The following is a 19,551-nucleotide window of genomic DNA, read 5'->3' as shown; positions in this document are numbered from 1 at the left end:
AATTTTCCTGTTCAGTATGTTTTTCCCACTCTCCTCCCCAGGGACTGGTAATGTGGCAGACTTGCATCCACTCTAGATGATTCCACATTTTTTTTTTTCATTCAGCTTGAAACCAGACCACATAACTGCAATGGTTAGGGCACAGCTATGGTACCCAGTTACCTGAGCCTTTGAAGCCGAGGATTTTGCCTGCCCTGAGTAAATTCACCATGAGATATGATATGTTCATTGTTGTGAAGGGTGCCAACTTATGAATTAATTGTTTAAGACCTGGTATTGTCAGTATTTTCATAGTCAAAATTGGTGCTAACATGGAAAAGCTGTTAGGAAAGACACAGCAGCAAGTAGGTCTTCCCACAAGTACCAGTATGTTCCACGTGGATTTACATTTGCTCCCCCCGGTCAAAGATGGGGCTCTGCTGTATCATAGTCATCTGGTTCTCTTGGTTGGCTCCTCTTCTGATTTTTGAAAAGAGAATGAGGGCCTTTAGACAATTGTGGCAATGTCTGTATTACTGGATCTTTGGTGACAACCTATATGCAGGGATGGGGTAAGAGAATCAACCAGAGTGTAGGTAGCAGAGAATGATGCTCCGTCCAAACCCTGCCTCTTCTTATATGAGTTTTGGATGCAATTTTTAACTTCCCTGAGCTCCAGTCTTCCTCACTGGGAAAAATGGATGCATCAACAATACCTAACTCTTATGGAGCTGACAGGATTAAATGAGACAATCTGTATTAAGTGCTTAGCTCGGTGACTGGCCCACAGTGCACTCTCAATATCCATTACTATTATTATTATAGAAAAATCCACTTTATAAAACTGCAGATTTATTTTCAATGACTCAAATTTGTCATAGCAATTAGGAACCTGCTTAACTGGCACTTAAGCTTTTTTAGATGAAAATCTTAGCTTCAGTCAAAGAACGTGTCACAGTGCAACTTCTTGTCCTATTACATGAATACAATTTCTGTACTCCACTGTGCTGCACGGCCCTCATTGTCTGCCCACTCTGCCTGCCTGGGATGTATATGTGAACTATGCCAAGCCTCCCTCACCTCTGAATGCTTCCTCACACTGCTCCCCTGCGTTTCTCTCCCACAACATATTTGAGACTCTTATCACAGTACTCATGAACATTTTCTTCTCTTTCTTCCCTTTCCATAAGAATTCTTAATTGTGCAAACTCAGCATCAAGAGTGACTAAGATGCCTAAACAGCATGCACGCACGCATGCGCATGCATACACACACACACACACACACACACACATTCATTTGCAGTCATAGCATCTGTGGAGTCCTTTCTGAAGCATTAAAAGACTGTAAAAATGTAAGATGATTTATCAATGTGAGACCAGCCAAAAATTTCTTGAAGGCTCAAATAGAACTCTCATTCATTTTTAGATATTTTTTTTTCTTGGAAACAATAGGAAACATTATGTAGGTTTTGTCTTCCTAGGATGGATGGGCAGCTGGTGATTGAAGAGCCATTCATCGACAGTCCTGACACTGCCTCTCCCCATTGGGTCGCTGTGAGAGTCACATGCTCTGGATATCTTTGAAAAGAATCTTCTGAGGCCTGAGCATCTCATCTCAGTCTCCTGAATCCTACCAAGAACTGTGTTCAACTCTCAGTCGTCACCATGAGTAACAAATTCTTGGGCACCTGGAAACTTGTCTCCAGTGAGCACTTTGATGATTACATGAAAGCTCTAGGTAAGAAATGCTCCTTGTTCTGGGTGCAAAGATCCTTTTTAGGAAAACTGCCTAATATTTCCTTCTGACTTTGTTTCTAGGAGTCTGGGGACGGACATTTACACAGGCTGAAGTACAGTCCTGGGATTAATCTTATGTCATTCAGATAATGTACTTGTGTTTTATCCGTGTCAGTTGTACTAGAACTGAATTTAAACTACTGAAATGCCTGGAACTCACACTGATCCAAAGGCAGTTTCATACCAATAAGGTTTTCATTGGAAACCTGGAAGAAAGACATTTTAGAAGCTTAGTCAACCTTGAATTCACTGACTTTTATGATAACTTTTTTTTATAGCAACTAAGGTACATGTAAAATAAGGAGTTGAATGATAGAAAACCTCCATTTAAGCTGGGTACATGGCTATAATCCCAGCTACTTTGGAGGCTGAGGCAAGAGGATCACAAATTTGAGGCTAGCCTGGTCAATTCAGAGAGACCCAATCTTAAAAAAAATTTGTAAAGGCCTGGGTATATAGTGGTAGAACAATTGTCTACTGTGCACAAGGCTCTGGGTTCAATCCCCAGTATTAAAAATAAAACAGACAAAAATCTCTGTTTAAAATTTCGGTATTGAGGCAAACTAAAAAATTTTTCTATTTCTGTCCATTATTAAAGAATCATGTAGGATGTTCATGACCTAGTGCAGGTGCTGAGAGGAAAAAGAAACCAAGTTTGTGGTAGTGAATTCAAACTCTGTTACCCAAACATCAGACTTTCCTGATGTTAGAGCAAAAGATGGAAATCAAAAATCAGCCTTGGTTATAACTATACTTCGTACCATTTATAGAGAATGTTCCAGAAACACAATAGATAAGGAGAGTCTTTGGAAATTTCCAGAATTCTGTAAATATAGTAGAGAATGACGGTGATAACATCAGGTTGCCATGTTTGTCAAAGTGCCTGTAGCTTTATTTACCTTTTGGAAGTTCGTGTATACACTTCTGATTTTAGATAAAGGAACAAAAGCCTGTCATTGTTGCCTAGTAAACTTTGAGAACTTACGGGTATGGGTCCATATTGTGAGACTGGTTAGATTTATGGACTTAACTTCATAGCTGAAGGAAAAGGAAAATTCAAGAAGGTCTCAACGAGGAACTTTCTAATTTCATTGATTTCAAATTACAGAGTGCACAAGATCCCTTGAGGGGGCTTGGTAAATGTAGACTCACAGGCTCTGAAGATTATAGTTTGAAAAACATGGTCTTCAATCACACAAAATTATGAAAGTTTAATCAGAATTAGAAGAAAGAATACCGTCCACATTTATTAGCTACAACTTTTCACTTCTTATTTAGTATAGATAACCAAATTGTTTTTAATGTGGAAAAGTAAAGAATTTTGGCTTCCAACTGGAGTCTTATAAAACTATATTTCTTTTCATTTATTTCTTGTATGACATTTCTTCTTTTCCATGTATTTGATAATGATGGCAATAAGGCTTGAGCCCAATTTTGTTTGGTTTTTCAAATGTAGAAAAGTTTTGAAAAAATCTTTTCATTCATCTCTGGCCATTTGTAACCATACAGATCTTGAAGGTAGGTGGCTATTTTTTCTGACCAGCTAGACTTAGGAGCCACAAAATTTCAGAAATGAGGATATCAAGGATATGAAGGGAATTCTTCTCTATAGCCATAGTATATTATTAATGGGGAAAATATCGCAGAACTGCTGTGTATAGCATAGTCTCATTAAAATTGTACATATACTATTTTTTTGGAGCTACAAAACATCTTCAATGTTTCATACAAATCCTTAATTACTGACTTACATTGGAGAGTAGGATTAGGGCAAAAGAAGACAACTTGCACTCTTTTCCCTGAACATGTTTACTTTTTTAAATCTACAGGTATTAATTAAACTTAAACTTACTTTTTAAATATTTATTTGTAATAATAAACCCTAAAATATATGTATAGCAGACTTTTATTTTTATTGGGTAGGGAAACATTGTTGGAGGCCCTTAGTAGTAAGTGGGCCTACCTGCCTACCTATGCATATAACAGACAACGAGCACTGGACAGGTCACCCTAGCCTCCCCAAGTGCACTCTTTGTCAACACAATGTTATAACACTACCTTGCTTTTCAGGTGTGGGGTTAGCCACCAGGAAACTGGGAAATCTGGCCAAACCCAGTGTGATCATCAGCAAGAAAGGGGACTATATTACTATACGAACTGAAAGTGCTTTTAAAAACACAGAGATCACCTTCAAGCTGGGCCAGGAATTTGAAGAAACCACAGCTGACAATAGGAAAACCAAGGTAATCTTTAACATTTTTCTTTACTGTTGGTTCAAGCAACTGCTTGAGAGAGAGAAGGTTATGCTGCTAGTATTTAACAGAGTTGAAATGATCATGCTTCTTGAGACATCTGCTATGAAATGGTTCAGGACTGAATGAATGGCTTCTTGGATCAGCTTAAGTCCAGCAAGTCAGTGACATGCAGTTGTGTTTGCAGAGCATTGTAACCCTGGAGAGAGGCTCACTGAATCAAGTGCAGAAATGGGACGGCAAAGAGACCACCATAAAGAGAAAGGTGGTGGACGGAAAAATGGTAATGGTAAGAGTATTTCTAATTCTAAATACCAAAGTAATGCTATGTAAATAAGAGGGTTATATTATTTTCAAAATGTTCTTTGTTCTTTGGAATACAAGGGACAAAATGGCAAAGAATAAAGTCAAGATTAATGCTTGACTGATATTTAAATCATAAAAGACTCATCTGCAAAAACTGGATCAAGATTTTAGAAATAACAAAGTTGATTTGTTATTTTTAGAAATAACAATATCTACAAAGTGAGAGTAAAATTCAAGAAAGTATGAATAAATCTCTTACTGGTTTGAACTCTAAAATACATGTCTAAACTTTAATAGCAAAATGCATCCTGAAAGGCTCAATTGTAGAATATTTGTAGACATCTAAGCATTCTGCTTCCAAGAATCTATAGTAACATACACCGAACCATGTTGTCAGGCAAGCTGAGCTCCAGGGAGACCTCTTCTTAGTAGATGAGATTGATGACAAAGGTTACCTGAGATGACCTCTGATGATTTTTTTAAGGTTAAGGCTCCATGCTTAATAATTAACAAATACATCAAATGTAAACTGATTCCTGTCATGTTAGGAATGTTACTTTTAAGAGGTACTTAGCCCTTGCTTCACAACAGGTTAACATAGGGGTATATTCCAAAATGGGGGCCCAATATGGATCAATTGAATGCAGATCTCCTAGGGTGGGATCAATATGTTTAAATATTCTCCAGATAGGGTAAATCATTTTGAAAACCACTCTTTTAGAATATTTAAATGCATACAAATAATGCAAAAACCTTGCCACTTTAAAAAATTCCTTTACAGTAAAAGATCAACTTTCAGTGGTCATCATCCTAAATTACTGGATATTGGCATACTGGGATATTTTATTTCTTTCTAAATTTCATCTTATATGTTTATTTTTAATTTATAATTTTATCATAAATTTGTTGTTCTCTGTCTTGAGTTTTAGATACTTAATCTGTTTTTCTTTTCTTAAGGAATGTATGATGAAGGGCGTGGTGTGCACCAGGATTTACGAGAAGGTCTGAGAAAAACATTTACCCACTGAGTGGTTTTTAGTCACTTAATATTGGAAATAAATTGCTTCCACTGGCAAGACCCAACTACTCTCCAGTTTGCTTTCTGGTTTGAGTTTTTTTGTTTTCGTTTTTGTTTTGTTTGGGTTTTTGTCTTCACATGCCAGATTGGCAAAGCCCTTAACTGAGTCTTAATCTAAAAACCACTGCTATTTAAATATTTTCAATTTGTGTACATGTCCTTATTATATTAACTCATCTATGTTTAGCCAGACTTAAATAATTGCTAATGTCATTAATTTCTAAGAAATTCTAATCTATGGTATTCTGATTATTTAAAATAATGATTAAAAAGAAGTAATGGGATAGTAAAAGGATGTAAAAGTTTACTGATGGAGGTAGCAAACTCAAACGCCTTCTGGGACCAGAGAGTTATAGGCCCATAAGGAAGCCACAAAGAAGCAATTCAGAAAGAGCAGTTTTAAATGAAGGAGTTCTAGTTTCAACTAAAAGGAGCAGCCTTAACTCAACTTCAGCCAGTTTTTTTAAAATTAAGGGCTAGTTTATAGACAGTGAAAGGCACAGATACTGAGGACAGAGTTGAATACATTGTGACAGATGCAAGCACTCATATAACTCTCATCTAAACCAAGATACAAAACATTTCCTTAATCCCAGAAAGTTTTCTCAATCCCCTTCCCAGGCAATGCCCTACCCTGTCCCATCCCTACCAAAAGCAAGTACAGTAGTGATTTGGTTCTATCACCATAAGTCAGTTTTGCCTGTTCCTATATATGGAACCATGGTGTTTTCTGTTTGCCCTTTTAAACTTAGCATTCTTTGAAATTCATCCCTATTGTTGCATGTAATAGTGGTTTGATCCTTTTGTTCCAAATACTATTCCATTGTGTGACTATGTCATTTTATCTGTTTATCCTTCAGTTAATACAATTGGGCTGCTACCAATTTTTGGCTGCTGTGAATAAAGCTGTTACATTCTTGTACAAGACTTTTTGTGGACATATGTGTTCCGTCCTTTGGATAAATAAAGTTATTGAGTCTGGTAATTTTTGGCAGGCAAGAATGGGGACCACTGTGCCCAAGTATGAATTAAACTGTATTATATTACTGAGTAAATGAGAAAATGCATTGATGTTGGTGGGGAACAGGATGTTCACTGAGAAAGAAGGCACATATAAATATGTAATGAGGGAAGAAAAGAAAGAACCATGTAGGAATATAATGGATCTATGTAGACTCATGATTTCTAAACCATGAATATGTTATATGGTATTAGTTAGCTTTTCATTGCTATGATAAAATACCTGAGAAAAACAAATTAAAGAAGGAAATATTTATTTTGACTCACAGTTTCAGAAGTTTCAGTTCAAGTCAGCTGACTATTGTTTCTGGATCTGTGGTGAGGCAGAAAATCATGGTGAAAAGGCATGGCAGAGAAAATTTCTCACCTCGTGGCAGGCAGGAAGTAGAAAGAAAGCAAGAAAGGGACCAAGATACACTCTTCCAGGGGATAACCCCAGTGACCCATATCCTCCAACTATCCCCCCACCCATTCCTACAGTTTCTACCATCTATCAATAATGCCATCAAATCATGAAGCCATCAATGGATTAATCCACTCATGAGAGCGGAGTCCATGATCCAATCACTTTCAAAAGTCCCACCTCTAAACATTGCTGCATTGGAGACAAAGCCTTCAACATATGAGCCTTTGAGGAACATTCCAGATCCAAACTATAACAATGGGTATAAATAGAAATAATTCCACATACATATCTGCATGCATATGTGTGTGCAATGTACATATCTATTTATGTGTTTTACACATACATATACACATGCAGTTTTATCTGCCAAAAAACATTAGAAGTAAAACCTCAATAGGAATAAGCATGCCTAGGACTCAGATTCTCAACTAAAGGAACCAATGTTCCTTGGAGAAATGGTTGATTCCAAAGCAAAGGAATGAGCCTAAAATATCTTTTTACACTAGAAAAATTTTTAAGTGCTCAGAGAAATAGAGGTATTATACCCAAATATGAAGGCACTCTCATTGGCCAAATTTAGGACAATTTGAATGCAAAAATATAAGAAATCATAAATTGTAAACCATTAAGAAAAAAGTAGAACTCATACATCCATAATGATAGTAAAAGAGAGAGAGAGAGAGAAATGAAAAGATAGAACTCATACATCATAATGAGAGAGAGAGAGAGAGAGAGAGAGAAAGAGAGAGAGAGAGAGAAATGAAAAGGAGGTATTTTCTTTACAGTAAAATGGCATGTGCTTCCTGGTAAATGTGGAAGAAGTTCTGGAACCAGAGAACCATCATATTCCAAGCATCACAAAAAATATTGGCTCAGGCAAGAATTATCATGGATGCTAAAGCTAGGGTGAAATTCTGATGAGGAGCAGAGTATTAGCTTGATCTTACAATATCTCCTTGCGAACTGCCGATTTCTTTCTTTCAAGGGGGAAAAAATAATCCCGAAGCAGTGAAAACACGGAACCCCTTGACTGGGTTATCAAAGCTAACTTTGACAATAAAGGGCAGATGAACAAGATGTACCTGCAAATATGATGTGTGGAGAAGGAGATAAGGTCATTTTTGTAGTGTTTTGGCCTGGAATCCATACCTGAATCTAAATATGAGTAAACATCAAATTCCAAAAGAGGAATGTTCTATCAAAAAAAGGGGGAGGAATGCATGCAGGAGGGAGTTGACGGAATTCTTTTAAAAAAATGCTGGGACAAAGAAAGGATGTGGAAATATTCCAGATTAAATTATACTAAAAACATGTGACAACTATATCCAAAAAAAAAAAAAAAGATCCTAGAATGGATCTTGTGTTAAAGGTAAAATAAATGCTCCAAAGGATAATATTAGATCTATTAGACAGTACATGGGAGATTGGAATAAAAGTACACTGACATGTAAAAGGGTACCTTCTTTAGAAACACACACTGATATAGTTTGAGGTCATGGGCCATGTGCATGCAGTTTACTCTCAAAAACTTCAAAAAAAACTATGTGTGTATGTTTGTGTGTGTGTACATGTACATATACATAGAAAAAAATTGATAAAGCAAATGGGTAAAATTGAAGAGCTGAGGAATTTTCTTTGAATTAGTCTGATTCTTGCCACTTTTCTGTATATTTGAAAGTAGTTCCCTTTAAGGTTCTTAAAAGTTGGGGATGAAGTTCATCCTTGCATAGCGTGTGTGATGCCCTGGGTTTGATCCCGCAGCACGGCATTTGGCAAGCATTTCCCTGCCTCTCAGTTTTCTGTTGACTAGTGTCTGGATGTTATTTTTTTGATTTCTGATTTGTTTTACAAAAATCACGAGTACTTTTTAACTTTCATAATAGGAAAAGTGAAGCACTGATAATGAGGAAAATAAAATAATCATTTAAGCAGGTAGTCCAAGTTGCTTGATTTGAAAAGGAATTTCAAACAACCAGAAAAGAGACTGGGGGAACCTTAGGTCTTAGTCCATTTCTGCTGCTATAACAAAACACTGTAACCTGGATGACTTATGCACAACAGAAATTTATTTTTCACTATTCTGGCAACTGGGAAGTCCAAGATCAAGAAACTGGCAGATTTGCTGTCTGATAAGTGTCTTCCTCATTCATAGATGATGTCTTCTGTCTCAAAATACTACAATGTTTAGGGTCTTGCTAAGTTGCTGAGGCTGGCCTTGAACTTGTGATCCTCCTGGTTCAACTGAGTCACTGGTATTACAAGCATATGCCATCACACCCAGCTGGGGAAAATGCTTATGAGGATATTTAGAAGAGCTCAAGGAGAAAACTACTTGATTGGTTGAAATGGAGGTTAGTTGATGTTTTCTGACTGGTTACTTTTAGGTTTTATTTTATTTTCCACTGATTTGTGTTTTACTTTATTTAGGTAGGAATCTAGAACTCTGGAGCTATCTCAGCCTAATTACAATTACATTTTAAGTGATATTTAAAACAGGTGCATTATAATTATACATAAGAGTGAAATTCACTGAGATTTTCATACATGAACATGACATAGTTTGGATAATTTCATTCTTCTGTTCCTCCTCTTTCCCATTCCTTCCCCTCCCCCCATTATCTTTCCTTTACTTCACTGTTCTTCATCCTATTTTTATGAAATTTCTCCTTTTGATTTCTTATTTCTCTCTAGCTTCTATATATAAGAGATAATATTTGACTCTTGACTTTCTGCATCTGAGTTATTTTACTGAGCATGATGTTCTCCAGTTTCATCCATTTACTAGCAGATGACCTAATTTCAGTCTTCTCTATGGCTGAGTAAAACTTCATTGTGTATATATACAGCATTTCCTTCATCCAGTTGTCTATTGAGAGATTCCATAATTTGATTATTGTAAGTTGTGCTGCTATAAACATTGGTAGGCATGCATCACTATAGTATGCTGATTTTAATTCTTTTGGATAAATACCCAGGAGTGAGAGAGCTGGATTATATGGTAGTTCCATTCCTAGTCTTCTGAGGAATCTCATACTACTTTCCATAGTGGTTTTGCTAATTTGCCAACCCAACAGTAATGTATGAGTGTCCCTTTTTCACCACATCTCACCAGCATTTTTTATTACTTATAATTTTGATGATTACCATTTTAACTAGAGTAAGATGAAATTTCAACATATCTTTGATTTTCATTTCCCTGAATGTTAATAATGAATTTTCTGAGAAAGAAATTAGGAAAACGTCAGGCATGGTGTGCATGCCTGTAACACCAACAGCTGGGGAGGCTGAGGCAGGAGGATTGCAAGTCCAAAGCTAGCCTCAGCAAAAGCAAGGGGCTAAGCAACTCAGTGAGACCCTGTCTATAAATAAAATACAAAATAGGGCTGGGTATGTGGCTCAGTGGTCTAGTCAATCCCCAGTACCTCTACCCCCTGCAAAAAAAAATTAGGAAAACAATTCCATTCACAATATCCTCAAAAAATAAGTACATAAAATACTTAGGAATATATCTAACCAAGGAGGTAAAAGACCTGTACAATAAAATTATAGAAAAATGAAGAAATAAATTGAAAAAGACCTTTAGAAGATGGAAGATCTACCATGCTCTTGAATAGGCAGAATTAATATAGTCAATATGATCACAAAAAAAGCAATATACAGATTCAATGTAATCCTCACCAAAATACTAATGACAACCTTCATGGAACTAGAAAAAAATCATAAAATTTATAAGGAAGGATAAAAGACCAAGAATAGCCAAAGCAACCATGAGCAATAAGAATGATGCTGAAGGCATCACAATATCTGATCTCAAACTATAGCACAAAGCTATAGCAACAAAAGCAGCATGGTATTGGCATAAAATCAGACATGAAGACCAATGAAATAGAAGACCAGAGTCAAATACATATAGATATCATCAGATCATTGATAAAGATGCCAAAAACATACATTGGAGAAAAGATAACATTTTTAACAAAAATGGGAAAACTAGATATACATATGTAAAATATCACACACAAAAATAAACTCAAAGTGGATCAAAGACCTACGAATAAGACCAGATGCATTGCAATTGCTAGAAGAAAACATAGGGTCAACACTCCAACATGTTGGCACGGGCACCAACTACCTTAATAAGACTCCCTAAATTCAAGAAATAAAACCAAGAATTAATTAGTTGGGTGACTTCAAATTAAAAAGCTTCTGCATAGCAAAGGAAACAAGAGTGCAAAGAGGCAGCTACTTTTCTGACAGAAGATTAATAACCAAAATATATATAGAACTCAAAAAACAATAACCCAATCAAAATAAACGAGCAAATGAACTAAACAGACATTTCTCAAAATAAAAAAATGCAAAGTACCAACAATTATATGGAAAAAAATTCAGTGTTCTTAGCAATCAGGGAAATGAAAATCAAAACCAATTACTTTTCAACACTTTTTTTTTTTTTTTAACTCTCCAGGTGATTCCAATTGTGGCCAGTTTGAGAACCACTGTACCAGTCTTTCAACTTTAAAAATTAAGAACATGGAAGGCTGCTATTATGTTGCTACTAATTAAAATAAAGTGAAAGGTGATCAAAATCAAGAATACCAAGAGTTCTCAATGTGAAATCATGTAACAGTGGTAATAAAATTACAATCTTAAAAACAATTCAGATGTAATCAAGTCCTTTGTTAGGGAAGCAACTATTTACCTCTTATCTTTGTTATTTCCACAGGAGGCAACACAATTATTATTACTCATGATAATGCACGTGGAAAAGTGAAGGTTTAAAAATAGCAAAACGTGGATCCAGGGAGAAAACAAAGCTATAAAGTAAACTTCGAAAAATATAAATGATTTTTCAGTAGAATTTAGAAAGATCAAATTACTCAAAAAATGCAGTATAGAACTAATTTTTTAAATATTTTCCACATTTTGCTATTAAAAAAATTTAGTAATGGAATGCCAAGCTTTCAGGTCCCAGTTATCTATCTGGCTGTGAATTTTGGCAGTTTCTACTGAAATATAAAATCCTCCCCTTAACTAACTGTTGTGCAATAGTTTTAATGGGCTTGGTGGTACAGAGTGACTATTCCAGTTGCATCAAAGACTTGATGTTTTTCAGTGGAAAGAAGATCCATATGTTCTGGCTATCCAAGAAGATAGGGACAACGTTTGTAACTTTCTATGAGAGTTGAAGATTTTGACCTGAAGTCCTATATAGCTATAAAGTTGAGGTATTTGTTGGCCTAGATGTAACCAAACCAAGTAGGTAATCTGAGCAAAGATATTTGCTAATCACCAAGATTCCGTAGACTTCCCTTATATTTCTAAGTTTCTCACAGTTAGGTGGGGCCATTGATAAGTTCCAATGAGTGAAAAGGCAGCTCCTTTTCAGAGGATGAAACTATACATTGTCCAATGTACCCAATAGCATGGATTTTAGCAGCCATATGGAGTGAAGTTCCTTACCAACTGTGTCAGAAGTGTAGAATCAAACAGAAATTTATCCTTGTTCTTACTGGTATTGTTGGGTTGCTGATACTTCTAGGTTCATTTGTTTTTGCAACAACCCTGTTCTACCCTAATACAGTGCTTCAAATCTCCACAGGGAGGGACTGTATAGAAAAGGCCTAAATTATCCTGAGATTTCCTAGAAATATCTATTTTAAATTATTATTTTTTTTTGCAAAGAGATATTTAACTTTCTATCCCTCTTACCTCATTTCTACATGTGATATCACATTTATAAAAGATAACATTGTTTTCAAAACAAATGGATATATCAAGTTTTTCAAAATTCTGACCTTTTTGTCTTTCAATAAAATTTTATTCTGTCTGCATCTAGAATAAAATTTTCTTTAAAATATATATATTTTAAAAATTGATGCTTTTGCAGTGGGGGATTTTGGAAACTAGATGTGACAGGGCTGTTTCACAGACAATAAAAAGACCAAGGAATATCAAATAATATGATTTTTTTGTGGTTGGAATTTAAAACAGACATGAATTTTTTACAACCTGTCATTTGGCATTATAGTACTATTATTCTTGATCTCCTATAATTAATTTTTTCAAATTATTAATGCATCATCAATGCATGTAAATTGCATTAAGTAAATTGAATAATGCACTTTAAATTAATGATAGAGTTTAGTTTTAGTATTTCTAAAATAAATCATTGGTAGGCTTTTATTTCCTAATATAATTTAATATCTGAAAATTATTTACTGCCCAAATTTGGATTTTTTATTAAATTAAATTTAGACTTTTATTAAAATTAAATTAGATTTTTATGAAGACCTATCTCATGGATGCACCATTTTATTAATTTCAAGTCCATCTCCCTTGGCAATATTGCACCCTGTTGAGGGTAGGACCATATTGCCTAAACTGCTTTGTGTCCTAAACTTTTTGTGTCCATAAAGGCTTTCAGGAGAGTGTAAATCATAGCCAGTATGAATCAACTATCTGAATGACATCAGGGCATCTATCACACATTAAAGAGGTGATGGAAGTAGCCAGAATACCACACAGGTAGTAAAAATGTGGATTACAGACCTGTTTTACCACTTTTTACCTGTGTGGCATGAAGTCATAAACTTTAGCTTGCAATTTCCTAATTCGTCCAACAGTTCTCTATAGTTACCTCCACATAGTTAGGACATGTAGGGAGGGGTGAATGTGTACATATGAAAGTACTTCATGAAGTACAAAGCATTTTTCATACATAAAATATTATAACTGTGTCTATATTCCTAAGTACTTGTAAATATGATCCTTGTATTCAGCATACAGGAGATTTTTGTTTGTTTGTTTTGGAGGATTTTTTTTGCATACGAGTGCTCCAAATAATGAGTGTATAGCGAGACGCTTTTATTTATCAGGGTCCTGAATGATTAGTTGCAAAAAATATAGATTGAATGAATTCAATTATATTAAACAGTCTGATTCATTCCACTAGTAAAGCAAAACCAAGAATAAGATGCTGTTAAAGAGGCTATTGCTCAGTTTCTGAAGTGACAGCCTCAGCTCTTGTTGCATTTCCAGCTAGCTCATTCTTCACTGCGATCTCCATTTTTAAAAGGAGAAGCTAGGGGCTGAGGTTGTGGCTCAGTGGTAGAACGCTTGCCTAGCACTTGCGAGGCCCTGGGTTTGATCCTCAGAAACACATAAAAAATAAATAAATAAACAAATAAAATAAAGATATTTTTTAAAAAGGAGGGGCTGATCTGGCTGGTCTCTAGGATCCTAGTTGGTTCTAAATGTTATATTGTCTATTTAATATTGAAATAATTTTATGTGTTTGTGAACTTTCTATTTAATAGCTGCCTGTTTTCTTCCAGAAGCTCCATGTGGAGAGCGATATATATTTTATGGGTTTTTCTTTTTTTTCCCATCCACACCTTACCCAGTTTCCCACCAATAGATCCCCTTCCATCTTTTAAGAGGCAAAAAATTCAATGTGGAGTTCTCTGACTTGCCTCAAAGGAGGTGTATTTAATAACTTCACTGTGCCACAATCACTGTGTAGCAATTTATTTAAATCTCTAATTCTTGATCAAGAGTTCAACTGAAATTTTTATTTATGTGGGGTTTTTAAAATTTCATTAATGGAGATTGAACCCAGGGGTGCTTTACCTCTGAGTTACATGCCTGATCCTCTTTTTTATTTTTATTTTTAAATTTTGAGACAAGGTCTAAGTTACTAAGGGCCTTGCTGAGTCTGGCCTTGAACTTTCAATCCTCCTACCAAGTTGCTAAAAGTACAGGTGTGTGCCACCATGTCAGACCTTAATTTTTTTTAATATTTATTTTTTAGTTTTAAGTGGACACAAATCTTTATCTTTTTTTAATATGGTGCTGAGAATCGAACCCAGTGCCTCACACATGCTAGGCGAGCGCACTACCACTTGAGCCATATCTCCAGCCCCTTAATTTTTTAAATTTTAAAAATTTTCAGTCCAATGTTTGATTTATAGACAAGGCTATGTAAATTTTTGCTGGGAAAATGATGCAGAAATGAGTACCGCTTCACCCATTCTGACCACAGTATCCTGAACACAGAGTCCTCATCCACATCAAATTAGCAGACAGATGAGTTTTCCAGAAGTTAGTCAAGGTAAATTCTTCTCCTTGGAATTTCACCAGCAGTGGAGAACAACAAAATACCATTTTAATGGACAATCACTTCTAATGTTCCCTTCTTCCCTTTTGAAATGGTTAGGTCTGGAGTGTTAACTATAAACAGGAAATCTGTGTCCTTCTCCGTTTCTCTAGAAAATTGCATACAGAATCCAGAGATTCTACTGGAAATGATTCCACAGGAAACCAGAGGAATTCTCCTATTTAAAAATCATGAAAGACAAGTGGGGGAGTCTGTGAATGAGTAATATGATTAAGACTTATTTCTGCTTGAACAAGGAGGACAAGCTGGATCAGTTTGAGACTGTTTCCAGTGGCCCACTGTGTGTATCACACATTGGATGCATCTTGGTTTTAGCTTTTTGAAATGTTGGTATGAGTGCTAAACATTGGGGTGGGGTAAATGCAAGGAATAGTCAGAAAAGTAGAGAAGGAAGCCCTTTCAGTTCTCCTGTGATTTTTTATGAACTGTCTTTATAGCTCATTGAGTCCAGAATTCCCATGAGATCCATCAGGCTTCCTGATGATTTACAGCCATTTTGCTGATTCGGCAGGTAGACAGGTGAGGTCACTTTTAGTCAGACCTTCCACAGTCAGCAAATGTCTAAATTTAAGCCTATTTGTCTACTTTCAGTCCAAACTGTCTGGTCATCCTGGGTGAAAATGGAGGGAAGGTACTTGAAATAACTCCCAGGTGACATAAACGAACATAAATCTCTCCTAATGAGAGGTTCTCACTGGAGAAAGTAGAAGGCAATGTCATCGCGCCATAAATAAGAGCTCTCACGGTTGGCAGCATTTACTCCAGAAAGCAAAAGTATTATTCAAAGCTGCCAGGACAGAAAATAACACTTCCCACCATTCTACTTTCTTAATCTCAGAGAATACAGCAACAAAACAAAACAAAACAAAACAAAACCAAAAAAAAACACCATGCGATTTCTACCCAGTGATTGTTCTCAAGATTCTTCACAACTCCTTAAACAAGTACCCTGCTTGGTAAATCACAACCTAGATTCCATGGGCAGAGACAGATTGAACAAATAGCAGAGAAAGAAAGATGAATGGGGACAAGCCCTGCCTTCAAGGAAGGCACTCATGAAGGGTGGAGAACAGGAACCTGTTAAGGGAGGTTGATGAGAAAAAAAAAAAATCTCATGCATCGATCGATGTTGTTTTGAGGCTGGGTTTAAGGAGAATAAGTTATATGTAGCACAGATGTGGAATAGTCCTTTGCAATATCATCCATTGTTCTTTATTAAGAATCTTACCTGGATGGCACAGCAAGACTCCTTAGAGGTTCTCTTAGTGACATTCCTACAACCTCAGCATCCATAGCACCACTTAAATAAAATATTTATCTTAGGGCTGCTGCAATGGCTTAGCCATGCCTAAAGTGAAGTGCACATTCCCTGCCCTGCCTACCCGTTTGTCTCAGAGGATGCCCCAGGGACATACTGCTTACAATGGTCTCTTACATGCTATACTGGAAGTCTCTGCAGTCTCATGGCCAATCATGACCAAAGAGACGCAGCAAGGCCAGGCCTATGTGAGCCTATGGGAAAATCTTCCTGTGTTCAAAGGAGCCATCTGGCAATTTCACTTTTTTGATGAAGTGGAAATTCTTATGACACTCAGTACTGATCTTAGATATTTTTACGAACTTATGTTGGTCTGGGAAACTACTTTAAGTACAAAGGTCAAATTCTACTTTTGTCTCTTTTAAATAGTCCGCATGACTGATGAATGACATTAACTGAGAGAGTCTAAAGAAGAAACTCAAAACAAATGTCAAGACATATTCTAAAATTTTTTGAAGAATTCAATTAAAACCTACCCCTGCATCTTACCTTAAATTTACTCCTTTGGTAATAACACACTACCTTGAGAGGGTCAGTTGGGGAAACAAGATAAATTCATTTTGCAGAACAAAATAGAATAGCTGTTACTTTTCAGCCTTTTAAAAATTGTTTTCTTTTCTATCTTATTGCTAAGCATCCAACAGAGCCAAGGAAAGCCTTCTTTCTGTTAGTGCCTTAGGGTTTAAGGCAATCACTGTGCTAACAAAAACCACAGCATTGGAAAGCAGCATCTCAGAGCCTGTCTAACTCACATGATTTGGACGTCTATTGGCCACAAATCAAAGCACTTCCCCCAGTAATTCTAGATCAGACATGTGGGGGAAAATGAATTTAAAACAAATAAAAAAAATTTAATAGTTTTTTTGGGAAAAAGTTGTGAAAAATTAGATCATTTCTTCCAAGTTACAGAAAGATCAATTTCAGTAGACAATTACTCTTTTCTATCTCATTTAATCTATGAGGAAAAAAAAATCAAATAACTATTGAGCTTTTACTCAAAGGCACTATACTTAGTCCTTGTTTGTGTAATTCTATTTCATTTTCAAAATAACCTATAAAGTGGGTCCTTTTAAAAATTCCTATCTAGGGCTGGGGTTATAGTTCGGTGGCAGAGTGCTTGCCTAACATGTGTGATGCCATGGGTTGGTGCTCCAGAACTGTAAAAAAAGAAAAGAGAGAGAGAAAGAATATTTCGTATTTTACAGATAGGGCAACTGAGGCTCAGACTGGTTAAGTTATTTGAGATCACACAACCAGCCGGCAGTGGATCTTTATCTGAATCAGGTAAACTCCCTCAAAGCCATTGTCATAACCACTTACATATGCAGCAGATCACCAGGTTTCTCTCATTTGCCTATCAAATACGACTGTTAAATTAGATTTTTAGTTCCTTAAGCTGAGATATTAAAAAACTTACTTTTAGATATGGATTGTTTGACCTGTTATTCTACTTTTAGGAACTTAAAGAAAATGTGCAAAGATGTACCAGTGAGGAAAATCAAGGGAAAAACCAAAACTTTAACAAATGTGACTGTGTTGGTCTTTTGGAATATTATGCAACAGTTGAAAATAATGGCATAAGTCTGTATTCACATGAAGTGGAAGGATAGTCTCAACATGTTCCTAAGTGAAGAAAAGCTACGAAGTAACATGCACAGTTCAATCCCATTTTTAGAAATAAAATTCCTATTAATTGTAAATATGAATACATGGCAATTATAATATAATTAAATCTTTTTAGCTAGTTTTTTTTGGGGGGTACCAGAGATTGAACTCAGTAGCACTTGACCACTAAGCCACATCCCCAGTCCTATTTTGTATTTTATTTAGACATAGAGTCTCACTGAGTTGCTTAGTGCCTTGCTTTTGCTGAGGCTGGATTTGAACTTGTGATCCTCCTACCTCAGTATCCTGAGCAATTCCATACCCGGCTTCGTTTTAGCTATTTATTGACAGATGGTAAGTCACACATTTTATATGAACTAATTCATCTAAATCTCCAAACACCCTTAATGATGGATACTATTCTTTGTTCACTTTCTATGGGAAGGGAAAAGATGCTTACACTTTGAAGGATGGACTAACTTGCTCAAGAATATAAAGAAAGAATTATTTTCAGAGTGTTCATGAATAATATCAACTCTAATTATCTCTTAGTGATGGGATTTTGTAGGGATTTCATGATTTCCTGTATTTTATATATTTTTCCCACATGAGCAGAATTATTTATATATCAGGAAGATAGTTATATTTTAGAAAAAAATTTTATCTCACTTGTTTATTCTATAGATATCACAGAAAATTATTTATGCCAGATGAGCTCAGTAAAAAGAGAATTTTTAAAAAATCATTCATTTCCTCTTGACAGTGGCACTTCATAAGTAGGTGAAGGAGGGGTGCGCTGAGTTCATCCAGTACCTTCCATATTGCAGCAGAATAAAAGAGACCTTTTTCTATTTGTAATCAGGTTGAAAGAGGATTTCCTGCCACATTCAGAGTGATAAAACCATTGGAACCTGGTGTCAGATAAAGAGTGGAAAGGCAACAGCTATCCCCCAGCTTGTAAACAATTGCCAGGGGGACCTTCCACAGTGTTTTGGTGGCACAGACCACCTCTTTAACAGAGATGGCTAAAGCCGTAGAAATAGACTTAGTGAAAACTCATCATTAGACTTTTGAGTAATGATAAGACTGCTGGCCTAAGAATTGCCTGCAATTCCCTTGCACATGGATGGGATCGTTCCAGGGTAACAAAGGTTGACATGGAACCTGAAACAGATTTCAGTGCTGACACAAACTGCCAATTTGGACAGAGACTGCACATTGATTGCAAGTGCATCAGCCACGTTCAGCGAGGAGTTCCTTTTAAAGGATACAGGAAATTAACAATAAAGCCAAACTAGTATACTATTTCTGTTTTCTTATATTCTCCCTAATAGAATCAACAAAAGGATAGAGTTCTTATTATATAGATGGGATTCATTCAACAAAGTGAGTTCTTTTCTGATTTGAACCTAAAATATTGACTCAAAGGTCCCCATCAGTTGTTGTAGTTGAATATTTCACTGTATGTTCCCCAACAGATCACTGAGATCAAGATTCTGGTCATCCAAGTGGGGTCCCTTGGTAAGCAGAGAATCTTAAGAAAATTGTACCTCAACCAAGTACGTGCCTGGGTAGCTTTGTTACAAATCAGAACAGCGTATTTTCACAG

The 19,551-nt window shown here is 36.0% G+C and overlaps 1 protein-coding gene across 1 annotated transcript; it reads left to right on the top strand.

Annotated features, from left to right (window-relative positions):
- The first annotated feature begins 1,614 nt into the window (after positions 1-1,614).
- Positions 1,615-5,352, top strand: LOC143382031 (myelin P2 protein). Its single transcript, XM_076835879.1, has 4 exons — positions 1,615-1,719; positions 3,849-4,021; positions 4,218-4,319; positions 5,294-5,352. The coding sequence occupies exons 1-4, from the start codon at positions 1,647-1,649 to the stop codon at positions 5,342-5,344; spliced, it is 399 nt and encodes a 132-aa protein (XP_076691994.1). The 5' UTR covers positions 1,615-1,646; the 3' UTR covers positions 5,345-5,352.
- The last annotated feature ends 14,199 nt before the right edge of the window (positions 5,353-19,551 follow it).

The sequence above is a fragment of the Callospermophilus lateralis genome, chromosome 16 (genome assembly GCF_048772815.1).
Source record: "Callospermophilus lateralis isolate mCalLat2 chromosome 16, mCalLat2.hap1, whole genome shotgun sequence".
Taxonomy (NCBI): Eukaryota; Metazoa; Chordata; class Mammalia; order Rodentia; family Sciuridae; genus Callospermophilus; species Callospermophilus lateralis.
This window is presented reverse-complemented; position numbering and strand designations above follow the sequence as displayed.

What these genes read in the sequence shown, in the direction of transcription:
- LOC143382031 (XM_076835879.1), top strand. Translation starts at nt 1,647, where the DNA reads ATGAGTAACAAATTCTTGGGCACCTGGAAACTTGTCTCCAGTGAGCAC. An exon ending in TGATTACATGAAAGCTCTAG is followed by an intron (nt 1,720 to 3,848) that starts GTAAGAAATGCT and finishes CTTGCTTTTCAG; the next exon opens with GTGTGGGGTTAGCCACCAGG. An exon ending in TGGACGGAAAAATGGTAATG is followed by an intron (nt 4,320 to 5,293) that starts GTAAGAGTATTT and finishes TCTTTTCTTAAG; the next exon opens with GAATGTATGATGAAGGGCGT.